Here is an 18594-nt window from a genome sequence, read left to right as displayed (position 1 = left end):
CTGAGCAAGGAGCCTGACGCAGGGCTCGATCCCAAGACCCTGAGATCATGACCTGAGCCAAAGGCAGATGTTTAACCGACTGAGCCACCCAGGCATAGGCATGCCACCCCCCCCATGTTCTTTTTAATAGCTGCGTAATATTATAATTTCCCATGATATCTGCTGTTGTTACATGACTAACAGTTGCATGGTGTGCCATCGTATAGCTGCCCCCTAATTTATTTAACCAATCCCGGAGGTTGCATTTTCTTCTTTGCTGTTTTAATCATCCTGTCTTCCTGACCTGGTATGCCAATTCCACCCGACACAGTGGCTCCAGACAGGGAGGCTTTGCCAGGTCTAACCCTTGGCCAAGTTAATCTGTTCTTTGCAGGAGCCTGACCACGCAGTAGTCTAGGCCAGGCCTTTCCAAGGCATAGCTCGTGCAGGGTTCACAGGAATTACACCAAAAAGCGTTCAGTTCTAAGCAGTAAGGGGTCTTGCCTGCAGGACCTCTAATATGCAAATGTACATTAAGAATCTCTAAGAAGTTAGCCTTCGGCTCAGGTCATGATCCTGGAGTCCAGGGATCGAGTCCCACATCGGGCTCCCTGCTCAGCGGGGGGTCTGCTTCTCCCTCTGACCCTCTTCCCTCTCGTGCTCTCTGTCTCTCGTTCTCAAATAATAAAATCTTTAAAAAAAAAAAAAAGAATCTCTAAGAAGTTAGAGATAGAGCAAATAGTATTATCCAAACTTATTTGACCAGGAAGCTCTTTCTTTATGAAAGCTCTCATAGAAACTACATGTTACGGAGTGCAACTTTGGAAACAGAAATGGAAGCTAGGATCTCCAACTGCATTAAACCTAAAAGGATCAGTCCCAGGCCTCCTACGTAGTATACTGCCTCAGTCACCACCTCGCAAGCCAGATGCTCTAGCCTTGCAGGACAGTTCAGTTGCCCCCAAAAGAACATGTTTTTTGCTCTTGCAGTCCCTTCCACTGGGAATCTGATCTTTACCCACCACCCTCTATGTGCTCCCCGCCATCTCCTTTAAGATCCATCTCAGATGTTACCCAGTGAAGCCGCCTCTATATCCCACCCACCCCAGTGACCTCCACGAAGACGAGACCAGGCCTGGGTCCCTCTTCTCCCCACTGGCCCGCAAAGGGTACTGCACACAGCAGACATGTGGTACCTGCATGATGGCCAGAGGGGTCACGGAGTTGAGTGGGGTGCGGGACCCCTCCCAAACCCTGCCAGCCCACAGCCCACCTCTCTCCCTACAGGCTTTGTGGCCATGGTGAACAAGGCCATGAGTGCCAAGTTTGAGTGCCTGGTGGCAAGTGCAGAACAGCTGCTGAAGGAACTGCCCTGGCCCCCGACCTTCGAGAAGGACAAGTTCCTCGCCCCTGACTTCACCTCCCTGGATGTTCTCACCTTCTCTGGCTCCGGCATCCCTGCTGGCATCAACATCCCCAACTGTGAGCTTCCTCAAGTTGCAACAATGTCCGCTGAGTCGCCCCTCCCCCTGCACACAGTTGCCCTGGCCCCTTGCCCCACTCCGTTCTCCATCCCAGCCTGGTCCTCTTGTCTAGACTCCTCATCTGTGGCCCTTGATGTTTTTTTGTGTTTTTTTGTGTTTTTTTTTTTTTGCCCCAAGATTTGGGATTTTTTTTTATTCTTATGTTAATCCCCATACATTACAACATTAGTTTTAGATGAAGTGTTCCATGATTCATTGTTTGTGCACAACACCCAGTGCTCCATGCAGAATGTGCCCTCCTCAATACCCGCCACCAGGCTAACCCATCTTCCCACCCCCCTCCCCTCTAAAACCCTGTTTGTTTTTCAGAGTCCACCGTCTCTCATGGTTCGTCTACCCCTCCGATTTCCCCCGCTTCATTCTTCCCCTCCCGCTACCTTCTTCTTCTTTTTTTTTTTTCTTAACATATATTGCATTATTTGTTTCAGAGGTCCAGATCTGAGATTCAACAGTCTTGCACAATTCACAGCGCTTACCAGAGCACATACCCTCCCCAGTGTCTATCACCCAGTCACCCCATCCCTCCCACCCCACCCCCCACTCCAGCAACCCTCAGTTTGTTTCCTGCAATTAAGAATTCCTCATATCAGTGGGATCATAGGATACATGTCTTTCTCTGTTTGACTTATTTCGCTCAGCATAATCCCCTCCAGTTCCATCCACGTCGTTGCAAATGGCAAGATCTCATTCCTTTTGATGGCTGCGTAATATTCCACTGTGTATATATATTGTGGCCCTTGATGTTTGCCCCTTCTCCCTGGCTCCCTCCCTACCTTCTCCAGACGACGACCTGAGGCAGACGGATGGTTTCAAGACTGTGTCACTGGGGAACGTCCTGGCTGTGGCCTACGCCACTCAGCGGGAGAAGCTGACCTTCCTGGAGGAGGAGGACAAGGTGGGCCCCAGCTGCCCAAGGGCTTGGGGCGGGCCTGGCCTGACGGCTGACACAAGAAGCCAGAGGGCCCAGTGCAGGGAGAGGAAAGAGCACGGCTGCCAGCCCGGTGGCCTGAGACTTGGCCTGTTTGCTCACATGTCAAACCGTGGAGGCAGTCCCTTCCTCCAGGTTGTTGTAAGGATGGGACGGGCCGAGCGGGGGCGCCCGTGGAGCCTGGCAGGAAGGAGGCTACCGGCCTCCTGGGGGCAGCAGGGGCATCAGCAGGCCATGTGGCTGTGGTGGGGCTGTAGACAGCATGGGCCTCTGCTTGTCTCGGCAGGACCTGTTCATCCGCTGGAAGGGGCCCTCCTTTGATGTGCAGGTGGGACTGCACGAGCTGCTGGGCCACGGCAGCGGCAAGCTCTTCGTGCAGGTGAGAACGCGCCCGCAGCTCCCCTCCCCCACGATCAACCCCACCAGGGTGAAGCTGCTTCCGTCTTTGTCCTCACGGGCTTTGGATTAGGTGGGGAAAATGGCCCCTAAAGGAGGGAAGTTCCTATCTCACCCTCCCCCGAGATGTCCCAGGAGCCCCAAGGGTGCAGGGCCCTCAGGACAGTCCAGCTGAGGTCTCCTTCACAGGAGGAGTGGCTTGGCTCAGGCCAAGGAAGCCTGCCCTGGAGGTGGGACTCCCGACAGCCCAGGGACAGGGAGGCTGTGAGGCGCAGTCTCTGCAGGCTCCCAGTCCTGAGGCTGCAGCGTGGTCTGTCTTTGGACTACTGTTCCCTAGAACCTGTACCTTTCCAGGTATTAACAGGGAGTGAGTCACTTCTTGCGAGAGCAGCCCCTTCCTGCCAGCCAATCAGAGTGGCTGGAGCCCCTGGGACACCCACTCAGGGAATACAAAGAAGACAGACAGCCTTTCTGCCAGGCTGAGGAGAGCCCATGATGGACCCCTAGCATGGAGCTGCACAGACGAGATGACCAGCGGGGAGCGGGGGGTTGGGGGAGGGTAGGGCCAGGGCATCAGAGAGAGCAGGGTTCTGGTTTGGGTCTGCTCCCTGTGAGGTGGGGCACGTCACTGAATCAGGAGGGGCTGGAGGTCAGGACGATTCAGAGAGCAGCTAATGGGGGCAGCAGCCTGGCAAACTGTCCTTGTCCAAGCTTTGAAGTCACAGGGAAATGGAGACAAATGTGGCCACTCTGTGTCCTTGCACAAGTCAGTTCTCCTTACTGAGCCTCAGTTGGCCCATCTGTGAAACAGGGACCCTGACTCCTACCATATCGGCCATCATGAGGAATAAAAGCGAAGCCCTAGGGCTTGCCTGACACAGTAGGCCCTCTAGAAACGGATTTACTGTAAAGAGATAGTGTGCGTGGAGGTTATGTGCTCTGATTCCACGTTGGGGCTCATAGTCTCTGGACTTCATTTTCCTCCTCTGTGAAGTGAGGCAATAGAACCTTCCTGGGGGGACGTGGTTGTGAGGAATAAATGGATGGAGCATGAAAGACACTTGGCACGTGGAGTGGATAGCAAGGCTGATGCTTATTGGAGGTAGAGAATCACAGGCTGTGGCCTCTGCCAGCATGGGGAGAGGGCCCGGGAAGCGCGTAGGGGAGCAGCATCCCAGCTTTCTAGCCCATCCGCTGGCACATATCTGGGGTCCAGAGATCCTGGGTCTGGGTTTTCACGTGCTGGGGGCTCTGCGAGGGCAGCCAGGGTCAGAGGACTCTGGTTTGGAGGCGGCAGCACGAGGATGGTGCTCAAATCCCTGGGCTGAAGCACTGGGCTGGGGCAGAGGCACCTTTCCCTCACTTGCCCTATGTCCTGACCCTTCTGCAGGATGAGAAAGGAGCATTTAACTTTGACCAGGAGACAGTGATCAATCCAGAGACGGGGGAGCAGGTGAGGGCGGCCTCGGCGGAGCCCCCAGGTGCTGGGGGGCTGGGCATGCTGGGGTGGCAGCTACTCCTAAGCCTACCTCCCGGGCTTCCCCTCCCAGATTCAGAGCTGGTACCGGAGCGGGGAGACCTGGGACAGCAAGTTCAGCACCATCGCCTCTAGCTACGAAGAATGCCGGGCTGAAAGTGTGGGCCTCTACCTCTGCCTCAACCCCCAAGTTCTGGAGTACGGGCAACAGGCATGGGGGGTGGGCCTCCCTGTGGACAGGGGGCGTCCTGGCGGGGGTCAGGACCCAGGCAGCCTCTGACTGCCCCTGCCACCTCCCTGTCCCTCCCCCAGGATCTTTGGCTTCGAGGGGGCTGATGCAGAAGATGTGATCTATGTGAACTGGCTCAACATGGTTCGGGCTGGGCTGCTTGCTCTGGAGTTTTACACCCCTGAGGCCTCCAGCTGGAGACAGGTGGGAGCCAGCAGAGAGCCAGCAGGGGGAGGCCTGCAGGGGGGGCCAAGGTCAGGATTCTAGGTGTAAGGATGGGACAACCTTATCTACCTAAGAGGCACATGAAGTGGGTTTAATCCCAGACTCCACTGCTTATGGGGGTAAGTCACACTGTTGTGAGCCTCAGTGTCCCTGTCTGTGCAATGGGAATAATAATCTCCCTGCCCACCTCTGAGGGCGAAATCAGATGAGGTGATTTTATACGACTGCTAATAGCTGACTTGCGTCAGACTTAACTCTGCCACACACAGTTCTAAGCACTTTATCTGAATTAACTCTTTGTTCCCCACGTCAACCTCAGGAGGTAGGTGCTATTATTACTCTCATTTTAGAGATGAGGAAATTGAGGCACAAAGACATTAAGTAACTTGCTGTTAAGTAGCAGAGCCAGGATTCAAATCTAAGCAGTCTATCTCCAGAGCTGTTAGGCTAGGCTGCTCAGTTATGAGATGTACTTTGGAAATAGGGTAAAAAATAGGAATGTTCTTAAAAGTCATACAAGTCTGTTTCGAGGAGGCAATCTTATGTCATCAGAAGAATACACGTTTTAGAGTCAGAAAACTTAGGTCTGAGTCCTTGATCTCCCTTAACAGCTGTGTGACCCTGAGCAAGTGACTTCACCTCTCTGGGCCTCTGTTTTGTCATCTGTAAACTGGGGTTCATGATGCCCACTTGGTCCCACTGTTGAATGCAAACAAGATTGTAGAAGAGAAAGTGCTTGGTGACCTGGATTGTGGGGGACCCCTGGGGGTATCTGCTATCATCAGGGTGGGTTCTAGAGCAGCAAGGGGGCGCACAGGGCTCTGGGACCTGCCTGGAAATGGCCTTCCTGTTTCCCAGGGCAGCCTGCCTTCCCTTATGAACAGAGAGGGGAGGATACATTTAAGGGGAGAGGAATAGGCAGAAAAAGACCCAGAGGGGTGAGGGAGAATGAAGGGGTAAGAATAACTGACAGTTAATGAGCACATACTGTGTATGAGGCTTTGGACCAAGCTTTTGATATGTCTTATCTCAGGGATGTAAATAATTCCTTTCTTCTTGGCTCCGGCAGGCCCACATGCAGGCCCGGTTTGTGATTCTGAGGGTCTTGCTGGAGGCTGGCGAGGGACTCGTTACTGTCACTCCCACCACAGGCGCTGATGGGCGCCCAGATGCCCGGGTCCGCCTTGACCGCAACAAGATCCGGCCTGTGGGCAAGCCCGCCCTGGAGCGGTTCCTGAGGAAACTTCAGGTAAGCGGAGCCGTCTTGCCTTCCAGCCTCACCCTGTCTCCTCCCCTCTAGTACTGCCTCGTAGCCTTCTGATCATCCTTTTGTTTGTTCGTTCGTTCATTCATTCATTCATTCATCAGACAAGTGTGTATACTGAGTGTTACCATATGCCAGGCACTGAGCATAAGTCGTAAGCAGTTTCTTATGTTGTAGTGAACATGTAAATAATAAGCGAATGAGACGAGAGCTGTAAAGACAATAAAACTTGGTGATACGATAGCAAGTGAAATTGGAGGGGAAAGGAATGCAGAGCCTCCTTAGCCTGGGTGGTCATGGAAGGCTTCTTGGAGGAGATAGCGTTTAAGCTGAAATTTGAGTGCCAGGCAGGAACCAGCTATGAGAAGGTCTGAGAGCAGAAGAAACAAAGCACAAAGTCTGGTTTGGGGACTGGACTGAGCTTTGTGGGTTGAGGGACAGAAGGAAGCCTGGAGCTTAGTAGGTGAAGGACAGTGGTCAGCGTGGCCTTGGCTTCCCTCCCACATAGGGATGCTTAGAGTTGGGACCGTTTGGGGTTCTGATGTCAGTATTTTTTTTTTTTTTTAAAGATTTTATTTATTTATTTGACAGAGAGAGAGATAGTGAGAGCAGGAACACAAGCAGGGGGAGTGGGAGAGTGAGAAGCAGGCTTCCTGCTGAGCAGGGAGCCCGATGTGGGACTCGATCCCAGGACCCTGGGATCATGACCTGAGCCGAAGGCAGACGCTTAACGACTGAGCCACCCAGGCGCCCTCTGATGTCAGTATTAACCAGCCACGTAATTGGGGCAACATACTCTGCCTTGCTGGGCCCCACTTTTCTCATCTGTTAAATGGGATACATTGCCTACCTCACTTGGCAGACAGCAAATGACACGACATACTGAGCAAATAGAATGTTGTGAATCCAAGCCCGTGTGACATTAAGTGTGGTCCATGGACTAGCAGCATCAGCGTCACCCAGAAGCAGCCTACAACTGCAGATTCTTGGGCACCACCCCAGACTTGATTCAGAAATTGTGAGAGCAGGACCCAGGAATCTGCATGTTTACCTGCCTGCCAGGTGAGTCTGACATTCAGCAAAGTTTGAGAACCACTCAAGGCCCACTCTTCACTGCAGTACCTTCCAGTGGAACTGGGTCCTGCCAGCTTTTTCAATTGATAAAAGGCCCAGCCTTCAGTTCAGCAAATACCTCCATGATTATACTCCCACCTATTTCCAGAAAGGATTTAAGGCACTTTTTAATAAAATATATGTGTTTGGCCATTAAAGTACAATAAAATTAGAAATTAAAAATCAGGGTCACCTGGGTGACTCAGTAGGTTGAGCATCTGCCTTCAGCTCAGGTCATGATCCCAGGGTCCTAGGATCGAGTCCCACGTCAGGCTCCCTGCTTGGCAGGGAGCCTGCTTCTCCCTCTCCTGCTCCCCCTGCTTGTGCTCGCTCTCTCTCTCTCTGTGTCAAATAAATAAATAAAATCTTTAAAAAAAAAAAAAGAAATTAAAAATCAGGGGCACTTGGGTAACTCAGTCAGTTAAGTGTCTGCCTTCGGCTTAGGTCATGATTTCCAGGATCCTGAGATCGAGGCCCATGTTGGGCTCCCTGCTCAGCGGGGAGTCTGCTTCTGCCTCTCCCCCCCACTCGTGAGCTCTCTCTCTCACTATGCTCTCTCTCTCAGATAAATCTTTTTTTTTAAAAGATTTTATTTATTTATTTGACAGAGAGAGACACAGCAAGAGAGGGAACACAAGCAGGGGGAGTCGGAGAGGGAGAAGCAGGCTTTCCACGGAGCAGGGAGCCCGATGCGGGGCTTGATCCCAGGACCCTGGGACCATGACCTGAGCCGAAGGCAGATGCTTAACGACTGAGCCACCCAGGAGCCCCTCAGATAAATAAAATCTTAAAAAAAAAATCAGTAGTGGTGCCTGGGTGGCTCAGTCGTTAAGTGTCTGCCTTTGGCTTAGGTCATAGTCCCAGGGTCCATGCTTCTCCCTCTCCCACTCCCCCTGCTTGTGTTCCCTCTCTCCCTGTGTCTCTCTCTGTCAAACAAATAAATAAATAAAATCTTAAAAAAAAAAAATCAGTAGGGGGCGCCTGCGGGGCTCAGTCGGCTAAGTGTCCGACTCTTGATTTCAGCTCAGGTCATAATCTCAGGGTCCTGGGATCGAGCCTCGCATCGGGCTCTGCACTCAGCATGGAGTCTGCTGGAGATTCTCTCCCTCTCCCTTTCGCTCTGCTCCTCCCCCTGTTCATGCACACTCTGTCTCTCTCAAATAAATAAATAAAATCTTAAAAAAAAAAATCAGTAGATGCAAAATGCAATATGGGTCTTAGATCTGGAGTAGAAAAAAGGTCATTAATGGGACAACTAGTGAAATCTAAAAATGCCTAGAGTTTAGTTGATAGTAATGTACCAATTTTGTACAGTGTTAACAGGAGAAACTGGACAAGGGGCATAGGCAAACTCTCTGTTCTATCTTTGCAACTTTTCTATCTATCTTGAATTATTCTAGTTTGTTAATGATAATAAGTCACTAGATGAAGGAATCAAATCTGCCAAATCCTAGTCCAATATTGAACTGTGACTTAGTATTGAACAAGCACAGAATGTTCCATTCTAGGGAATGAACCAGTTGGGTCTCTGTACGAGAGGAGTCATTCAGCAGGACAGTCACCTCAGCAATAGCTTTTTTATAGAAGATACGGAATATGGAAGCATTGTTGGTGCGGCTGTTCGTCTTACCAGCCCCCTAGCAAAAGCCAAGAGCACAGCAACGAGACAGCAAGTAGCAAGTAGGGAAGATGAAGGCATTTCCACAAGGAGAGGCTTCTGCCAGCGTCACAAACACGGGCCATTTTGGCCCACCTTGTATTGTGAAAATTGGCAGGGTTGGGTATAAATCTGTATTTCTGGCTTCTTGGAAGGACTGGCATTAATAGGCTCAAATCCCATGTAAACAACTGGCTGAAACTGAGCAGTAGCCACCACATTTGGGCATTTGGACATGGCATGACTCTCCAGTTTGCCAGCCTCCTCCCTACTATCTGTCCTGCCTCCCATTGGCATTGATGTTACCAGCTGTCTGGTTTAAGCTGGTGGGATCTAATGTGTCGGCTTGATGAATGTGTCTCCGCTACTTTCTGTGTGCTGAGTACTATTGGGAAGAGAGAAAGAGGAGATGTTCTCTTTAACGGTCCCTCTGGAGTTTCCCCCGCATCCCCTGGAGAATCCTTGTAACCCTGGGTCTTACCTGGAGGAAGCCATAGTAGGAGTCCTACTTTGCCACCTTCAAATCAGTACAAGTAAGGATCAGACCCACAAAATGTCAGATATTTGGAAAAGAACCAAATGGAACTCCCAGAAATAAACTGTAACACCACTGAAACTAAAAATAGGCAGGATAAACAGGTTTGAGATCCAGCTAAAGATAAAAGAAAATATATGGTATGTAGCACAGAGACCAAGATAGAAAATTTAAGAGAAGTGAAGAGTCATGGGGGACAGTGTGGAAAGGTCTAAGGTATGTAAACAAAGCTCCAAATGAAAGGAGAGCGAGAAGGTGGGAAAAGGCATATATTAAAAGAGATAATGGCTGAGAATTTCCTAGAGCTGATTAAAGGCCCAATTCATAAATTCATCAAGTTTAAGAATTCAGGAAAGAGAAGGAAATTAAGTAGAAAACAGAAGGAGGAGGGGTGCCTGGGTGGTTCAGTTGGTTAAGGGACTGCCTCTTGATCTCAGCTCAGGTCTTGACCTTGGGGTTGTGAGTTCTAGCCCCGTGTTGGGCTCCACGCTGGGCAAGGAGCCTAACTTAAAAAAACAAAAAGAAAATAGAAGGAGGAAAATTACAAATATACTAGTTGACACACAGGAGCTGAAATAGAAGTATAGAGAAGACCAAAAAGCCCAAAGTTGGTTTTTGAAAAGATAATGAAACCGACAAACATCTGACAAGATTTGTCAAGAAAAAAAGAGTGAAGGCACAAATAAGAGTAGAAACTTAAAGGGCACATAACTACAAATGTAACAGTAACTTATGGCAATAAAATTCACAACTTTGGTGAACTGGACAACTCCTGAGAAAAATAAAACTTGTTAAAGTCCACTCATGAATAGATGACTTGACCAGTCTATAGCCATTATAGAAATTAAATCAGTGGGGGCGACTGGGTGGCTCAGTCGTTAAGTGTCTGCCTTCGGCTCAGGTCATGATCCCGGGGTCCTGGGATCGAGCCCCGCATCGGGCTCCCTGCTTGGCGGGAAGCCTGCTTCTCCCTCTGCCACTCCCCCTGCTTATGTTCCCTCTCTCACTGTGTCTCTCTCTGTCAAATAAATAAAATCTTTAAAAAATAAAAAAAAAATTAAATCAATGATCTAAAGTCTTCATACAAAAAATACTAAGCCTACAGAGTTTTATAGGTGAATCTTTCAGAATATTCAAGTAACAGATGGTATCAATTTTACATAAACTCTTCCAGGTAATAGAAGAAGAGAGTATATTCTTCACCTCATTTTATTATGCTAGTTTGACCTGGATACCCAAATCAAAGATAGTTCCAGAAAGGAAAATATAAATGCCAAAATTCTAAACAAAATCCTAGCAGACCAAATCCAGAACATACCAACGTGGGTTTATCCCAGAAATGCAAGGTTTATCTAACATTAGAAAATATATTTTTGAAAATAACCATATTAACAGATTAAAAGAGAAAAACCATGATCATCTCAATAGATTTTTAAAAAGCTCTTGAAAGTCATTTATATCCATTATGATAAAAACTTTTTTGAAAACTCAGAACTGAAAAGAATTTTTTTTTAAAGATTTATTTATTTGAGGGGCCCCTGGGTGGCTCAGTTGGTTAAGTGCTGGACTCTTAGTTTTGGCTCAGGTCCTGATCTCATGGTCTTGAGGGTGAACCCCCGCATCACAATCCACACTAAGTTTCGAGTCTGCTTAAGATTCTCTCTCCTTCTCCCTCTGCCCTTCCTGCTTGTGCTCACTCACACTCTCTCTAAAATAAAATAAATTGGACACCCGGGTGGCTCAGTCCCTTAAGTGGCTGCCTTCAGCTCAGGTCATGATCCCAGGGTCCTGGGATCGAGTCCCACATAGAGCTCCCTGCTCAGTGGGGAGTCTGCTTTTCCCTCTGCCCCTCTGCCCATTTGTGCTTGCTCTCTCTCTCTGTCTCAAAAATAAATAAAAATAAATAAATAAATAAATAAACCTTTAAAAAAAAAAGTAAAGATGGGGAAGGGGCAGCAGGAGAGGGAAAAGGAGAGAAGCAGAATCCCCGCTGAGTGGAGCGCGGAGTCTCGGGTCTCAATTCCATGACCCCGAGATCATGACCTGAGCGAAAACCAAGAATCAGACACTCAACTGACTGAGCCACCCAGGCACCCCAAAAAGAATTTTCTTAACTGATAAAGAATGTCTCAGAAATTGAACGTACAGTAACTGTCATCTGTTCAAACACTAAAACATTCCCTTTAAAATCAGAAAAAAGACAAAAATGCTCCCTATTTCCACTTCTGATTGACAGTTTGCTGAAGGGCTTAGCTTTTGAAAGGAAACAAGATAAAAAATGTAAAGTTTAGGCATTAGGCAGAAATAAAACTCTTCATGTTGCAGATTATATGACTAGGCAAGTCAAAAGAATCTACAAACAAACCGATGAAATCAATAAAAGTTTCACAAGGTTGAATAAAGTCCCAGGAGGGGGGCACCTGGTTGGCTCGGTCGGTTAAGCATCTGCCTTTGGCTTAGGTCATGATCCCACAGTTCTGGGATCCTGTTGGCTGTCCAGAGGAGAGCCTGCTTCTCCCTCTCCCTCTGCCCCTACCCCACCCCCCGACTCATGTGCTCTCTCTTGCTCATTCTGCTCTCTCAAAATAAAGTCTTAAAAAAGTCCTAAGAGGGTTTTTCATGGAACTTGACAAGCTGATTGTGAAGTTTATTATTTATTTATTTGTTTGTTTATGTATAGTTTAAGAGTGTGCAAGAGTAGGGGGGAGGTGCAGAGGGAGAGAGAGAATCCCAAGCGGACTCCCAACTGAGTGTGGAGCCCCGTGCAGGGCTGGATCTCACAACCCTGAGATTATGACCTGAGCCAATGTCGAGAGTTGGACCCTGATTGTGAAATTTAGACGGAAGCCTAAAGGAGCACCAGTAAGAACCAAGACACTCCTGAGGCAAAAAAAGCTGGGGGACTCATTCCACCAGATACCAAAATTTATTCTAAGATAATTAAGTTCAGTGTAGCCCTGGGACAGGAATAGACAAATTGACCAGTGGAACAGAGCCAAGAATCAGCATTGACTCTGGTGTGTGACAGAAGGGACACTGCAGACCACTAGAGAGGGAGGGACCATTTAATAAGCCATGCTGAGACGAACTGGATTTCTACCTTCTACCATACACAAAGTCAATCCCAGGATCAACAGCTTACATAGAAAAGGCAAAATTTTTAAGAGAAGAATATCTTTTTTTTCTTTAAAGATTTTATTTATTTATTTGAGAGAGAGAGACTGAGAGATAGAGAGCACGAGAGGGAAGAGGGTCAGAGGGAGAAGCAGACCCCCTGCCGAGCAGGGAGCCCGATGCGGGACTCGATCCCAGGACTCCAGGATCATGACCTGAGTCGAAGGCAGTCGCCCAACCAACTGAGCCACCCAGGTGCCCGACAGAGAAGAATATCTTTATGACCTCAGAGTGAAGGAAAATTTCTCTAAGCACAAGAAGCACTAGTCATCAAGGAAAAGATCGGTTCCTTTAACTACATCAAAAATAGCTTTGGGCGCCTGGGTGGCTCAGTCGTTAAGCGTCTGCCTTCGGCTCAGGTCATGATCCTGGAGTCCCAGGATCGAGTCCCGCATCGGGCTCCCTGCGCGGCAGGGAGTCTGCTTCTCCCTCTGACCCTCCCCACTCTCATGCTCTCTCTCTCTCATTCTCTCTCTCAAATAAATAAATAAAATCTTTAAAAAAAAAAAAAGCTTTTTGGGGGGGCCGCCTGGCTGGCTCAATCGGTGGAGCATGTGACTCATGATCTCGGGGTTGTTAAGTTCAAGCCCCACGTTGGGTGTAGAGATTACTTAAAAAGAAAGTCTTTTAAAAATAAATAAATAAATAAAATTTAAAATACAAATAAAAATAGCTTTTATTCATCAAAAGTTACCATAAAGAACGTGAGAAGTCTTAAACTAAGACAGGGTATTTACCACATAATGTGTGAACAAAAAGTTAGTACTTAATATATAAAGAACTCAAAAAAAAAAAAAAAAAACCGTGAGGAAGAAAAGACAACCCTGCAGAAAAATAAGCAAAACTCATGAACCGAAGAGGAAAATGAATAACACATCAACTTATGGGAAGACGTTCAGCCTCTTGAGCAATCAGGAAAGCACAGCTTAAACCACATGAGCTTTATACCCACCAGTTTGGCAAAAATGGAAAACTGCCAACACCACCTGGCATACAGAGTGGTGAGGACTGCCAGCCACTGCCTCCGGGAACGTCAGCTGGTGCAACAACTTTGGAGAGCTATGTGGGCTTGTCTAAGGTGGAACATTCACCTGACCTCCAGATGATTGATTCTCCCGGAGAAACCTGCATCTCGTCCTTCTGTCCATCAGGAGGCGCCCAGGGTGTCCATGGCGATGCTGAATGACAGACAGCACAAGCTGCCCCCATCATGGGAAGGGATTCACCTGTGGGGTGTTTCTAAGTGGAACAGTGGACAGCAGTGAGAAGGGTGAACTATGGTTGCATGCCCGAACACAGACGAATCTCACATATACCTCAAGCGGAAAAAGCAAATCACAGGACACAAGCAAAAGTTAAAATAATGTGGTCCAGAGCAGAATTCAGGGAACATAAGGGAATGATAAGCACAGAATCGAGGACTGTTTATTTCCTCAGACAGGAAGCCCCAGGATGCAGTCAAGGGAGGCGCTAACTTGGGGTGTTTGGCTGGCTCAGTTAGTAGGGCATGCGAGTCTTTTTTTTAATTTTATTTATTTGAGGGGCGCTTGGGTGGCTCAGTCGGTTGGGCATCTGCCTTCAGCTCAGGTCATAATCCCAGGATCCTGGGATCAAGTCCCACGTCTGGTTCCCTGCTCAGCGGGGAGTCTGCTTCTCTCTCTCTCTCTCTCCCTCTCTACCCTTCCACCCCTGCTTGTTCTCTCTCCCTCTCTCTCAAATAAATAAATAAAATCTTTAAAAAAAAAAAAGATTTTATTTATTTGAGAGAGAGAGAGGGGTGAGGGGCAGAGGGAGAAGCAGACTCCCCGCTGAGTTGGGAGCCTGATGCAGGGCTCGATCTTGGGACTCCAGGATCATGACCTGAGCTGAAGGCAGAGGTTCAACTGACTGAGCCACCCAGGTGCCCCAAGCATGCAACTCTTGATGTCAGTGTTGTGAGTTCAAGCCCCACATTGGGCATGGAGCCTACTTAATTAAAAAAAATAAAACTTTTTAATTTAAAAAAGGGGAGGAACTAACTCTTAAGCTGGGTGCTAGTTATATGGATGTCTTATTGTTTTTTATAACCTATGTATTATATTCTTTATAACCTATGTATTATAACCTAATATGTATATACTATATATTTTGTATGTGTGAAATCATTTTTTTTTTTTAAAGAGGATGATGGTAATGCTTTCTCTGTCTCCAGTTCAAATGAGACAACCAAATGAGAAACATTAGCTTCACTTTACTAGGCACTTAGTATCAGCTAAGCCCTTGATCTATATTTCTCCCGTATTCAGCACAGTAACACGGTGAGAGAGCAGATACCATCCAGGGTGAGCACAACCGGCTGGGGCCCCTGGCAAAGCCCCATGGAGGCATGAGGGGTGCCCATCATAGGCACTAATTCCTTCTGCCTTCCCACAGGTGTTGAAGTCCACAGGAGATGTGGCTGGAGGCCGGGCCCTGTATGAGGGGTACGCGGCGGTCACTGATGCATCCCCTGAGTGCTTCCTCACCCTCAGGGACACAGTGCTACTCCGCAAGGAATCTCGGAAGCTCATCGTTCAGCCCAACACTCGCCTTGAAGGTAATGGACACCTGAGCCCTCTTTGATGGACAGAGGCCCTGGGCTCAGGAAAGGCTACCTGGGGTGACTCCTGCCTCTCTCCCTCCCTGCCCCAGGCTTCCCCATGCCAAACCCTAGGCCCCAAACCTTGGCATCTGTTACCACCACCCCACACATGCAGGGCTGTGCTGCTTATAAGACAGCAACCAGGGGCGCCTGGGTGGCTCAGTCATTGAGCAGACGCTCAGGGTCCTGGGATCAAGCCCCCCGCATCGGGCTCTGCGGGAAGCCTGATTCTCCCCCTCCCACTCCCCCTGCTTGTGTTCCCTCTCTCGCTGTGTCTCTCTCTGTCAAATAAATAGATAAAATCTTAAAAAAAAAAAGACAGCAACCAGAGGTTTGCAGAAGGCCCACAGAGCAAGGGCTAGTGGAACAAACAGACCACAGGCTTACAGGGAGGCCAGGCACGTTCTTGGAGGATCAGGCCTGTCGGTGCCTGGGGACAAGGTGAGGGGCAGGCATGAGTTGGAACCCAGCAGGCTGGTGGAACCCAAGGGACAATGTGACTGCAGAGCCGGGGAGAGAGATCAGCAGCCCCATGGGCCCCTCCTTTCTCAAGTGATGACTCTCTTTCCAAAAGCCTTGACCCTGTCTGCGCTGCACTTTCACCTGTTGTATTAGAGGCCTGTTCTGCATTCACTTTCCTCTCACCTCCTGACCCATCTTTCCTGACGCCTGTCACGTGAGGCACCTGAGCAGAGGTGGTGCCAGGCAGCTGCTCCGTGACTTGTCTTCATCCATAAAGCCAGTGTGGATTGTGTGCTGACAGTTAGCTACTTCCTTCAAGCTCTTACTGCTTTCCATGGCTTCACTCTTTAAATCCTCCCCACGGGGGCGCCTGGCTGGCTCAGGAAGCAGAGCATGTGACTCTTGATCTTGGGGTCGTGAGTTCAAGCCCCACATTGGGCATAGAGCGCACTTACAAAAATAAAATAGAATAAAATAAATCCTCACCATAACCCAATGAGGTAGTTACAGTTTACATTTTACAGTTAAGAAAACTGGGCGCCTGGGTGGCTCAGTTGGTTGGGCGACTGCCTTCGGCTTAGGTCATGATCCTGGAGTCCCGGGATCGAGTCCCGCATCAGGCTCCCTGCTCAGCGGGGGGTCTGCTTCTCCCTCTGACCCTCTTCCCTCTCGTGCTCTCTGTCTCTCATTCTCTCTCTCAAATAAATAAATAAAATCTTAAAAAAAAAAAAATACAGTTAAGAAAACTGAGGCACAGAGACAAGAATCATTCAAGGCTTACAGCTCTTTACCGGAGGAGCCTAGAGGCAGATGAAGGGCGCTCCTCACTCTCACAGTCACGGGCAGTTGTGAAGGTTAAATGAAATAATTACCTCCTACTGGCAAGGAAAACACATTTGAAAGGCTTATTTCCAACTCTTTATGTTGCACTCCAGAGGCCCAGGGGATTTGGCCCCGACCCCTGCCAGGCCTCAGGGACCCCTCCTGGCTCACTGGCCTCCAGGCTCATGGCCTTTCCATTTCTCCAACGCCCTGAGCTCGCTCCACTCCCATAGCCTTTGCACTCACTGTCTCCTCTGCTGGGCACAGCCCTCCCCCAATCTTTGGTTGGTCCTTCCTGTCATTTTGGTCTCTGTTAAATGACACCTCCTGGGAGAGGCTGTCCCTGACCCCTCAACCTAAAGCAATCCCTTCACGCACTGTCACTCTGCTATTTTCCCGTCTGCCTTGCTTCCACATTAGCAGCAAGTAGTTAGCATAGGGCCTGGCACACAGGAGCTGCTCAATGCATGTCAAATGAGTAAATGGACAAATCATGCCAGACACATAGTAAGTGCTCATTACAACATCATTGCTTTGATTGTCCAGCCCTGTGTGGGCCCTTGGGGATGGAGAGGTGAATCAGACCCAGGCCCTTGCCTCAAGTAGTCCGCGCAGTCCATTAGGAATATGACCTAGGGAGAAATGATCACACCCAGGGAGCGTTAATAAGCAGCCAAGAGGCCCAAACGGTGGTCAGAACACTTAGAGAAGGGAAGATCACATTCCCCTTTGAGGGAATCAGGGAAGGTTCTGAGGAGGAAGTGGTTAAACTAAGCCTGAAGAGCAGGTTGGGTTTTCAAAGGTCTGGTGGTGGTGATGATGGTGATGATGGTAAAGATGATGAGTAACTTTGGAGGACTTTTATGTGCCAGTCACGGGGTAAAACTTTGCATGGATTAACTCCCAACAACCCCAGGGGGAAGTTATTGCCCCCATTTTTCAGCTGGAAACTGAGACACTGAGGGGCGATGTATTTACCTGAGGTCAACAGTTAGTGGGCGGCAGAACCAGGATTTGAACGTGTGCTGTCTGAACCCAAAGCCTTGGGTTCAAGGGACCCTTGGAACAGCCCATGAGTTAAATTGGTACCCTTTTGGCTCTGCTGGGTGCTTGAGATAATGATACTAGTGATAGCTAGCACTTGAGAATTCACTCAAGGCATTATTGTATCTAATCACTGTAGGTACTGTGCTCACCCCCACTTTATAGGTGAGGAAAATGAGGCTTAGTGAGGTTGTGAAACTTGCCCAAGGTCCCACAGTAGATAGAGATAACGCAATTGTTGGACTATAAGCTCCTGGAGCCCAAGGGCTGTGTGTTTAACCTAACATGGCACCAGAGTATATACTTATTAAGTGAATGAATGAATGAATGCAACAGTTCATTGAATCCTCCCCCTTTAATGCTTCCTTCTTCATAGAGTTATTGTAAGGATTAAATTAGGTGATAAAACACTGAATACAATTTTTGGCACAAGATAAGAGCTCAGGAAGAGCTACCTGCTCCTATGATTATGCTTGCGATTCTCCGCTTCCTATTAAAACCTTTTCCTGCTGCTTCTTCTCTGTCTCCCCAGGCTCAGAAGTTCAGCTTCTCGAGTATGAGGCCTCGGCTGCTGGCCTCATCCGATCCTTCTCCGAGCGCTTCCCAGAGGATGGGCCCGAGTTGGAGGAGGTCCTCACCCAGCTGGCCACAGCTGATGCCCGGTTCTGGAAGTCCCCCAGTGAGGCCCCATCTGGCCAGGCTTGAGACAGATTTATGCAGCTCCTCCCCCAGCTCCATCACACCAGGGCTGCAAGTGGCCGCCCCCCTCCTGCGTGTGCCAGGGGAGGAGCGGGAGCTCGGACCTTGGTGCTACCTCAGCCGAGGGCGGTGACACTAACCCCTTCCATTTGTCGGCACTTTCCAATTTACCGAGTGCTTCTCCTGTGTTATCTCATTTGATCCGCTCTGCCCTTGGTAGAGTGGGCAAGGCCCGGCTCCTTATCCTGCTTCCCAGGTAAGGGAATGGAAGTTCTGAGAAGTGACCTATCTAGATGTGACAGGACTCAAAGCCTCTCCCAATCCAGTGCTCATCATGTATTACTTTTATAACCAGAAAATAAACATAAGAAATCACCACCATCTTTGCGATTTGTGTGAATCCTTGCCTTTGCCACACTTCTCATT

General features: G+C 48.9%; 1 protein-coding gene across 9 annotated transcripts in view; it reads left to right on the top strand.

Moving 5' to 3' along the window:
* DPP3 (dipeptidyl peptidase 3) overlaps positions 1 to 18546 on the top strand; it is a 37145-nt gene extending 18599 nt beyond the window's left edge. For 8 of the 9 annotated variants that reach the window (XM_064576128.1, XM_064576132.1, XM_064576129.1 and 5 more), the window contains 9 exons: positions 1267 to 1461; positions 2306 to 2418; positions 2738 to 2830; positions 4238 to 4300; positions 4398 to 4522; positions 4637 to 4757; positions 5848 to 6027; positions 14934 to 15096; positions 18002 to 18546. In XM_064576128.1, coding sequence (XP_064432198.1) covers positions 1267 to 1461; positions 2306 to 2418; positions 2738 to 2830; positions 4238 to 4300; positions 4398 to 4522; positions 4637 to 4757; positions 5848 to 6027; positions 14934 to 15096; positions 18002 to 18174 — 1226 coding nt within the window. In that variant the 3' untranslated portion in view covers positions 18175 to 18546. The remainder of the gene's footprint in view (positions 1 to 1266; positions 1462 to 2305; positions 2419 to 2737; positions 2831 to 4237; positions 4301 to 4397; positions 4523 to 4636; positions 4758 to 5847; positions 6028 to 14933; positions 15097 to 18001) is intronic. The other variant, XM_064576130.1, reaches the window with a different exon arrangement.
* The last annotated feature ends 48 nt before the right edge of the window (positions 18547 to 18594 follow it).

This window comes from Mirounga angustirostris, unplaced genomic scaffold (genome assembly GCF_029215605.1).
Source record: "Mirounga angustirostris isolate CCGP_5_RB_7025 unplaced genomic scaffold, mMirAng1.0.hap1 SCAF_13, whole genome shotgun sequence".
NCBI lineage: Eukaryota > Metazoa > Chordata > Mammalia > Carnivora > Phocidae > Mirounga > Mirounga angustirostris.
The sequence above is the reverse complement of the archived record's forward strand: the minus strand, read 5'-3'. Positions and strand labels throughout refer to the sequence as shown.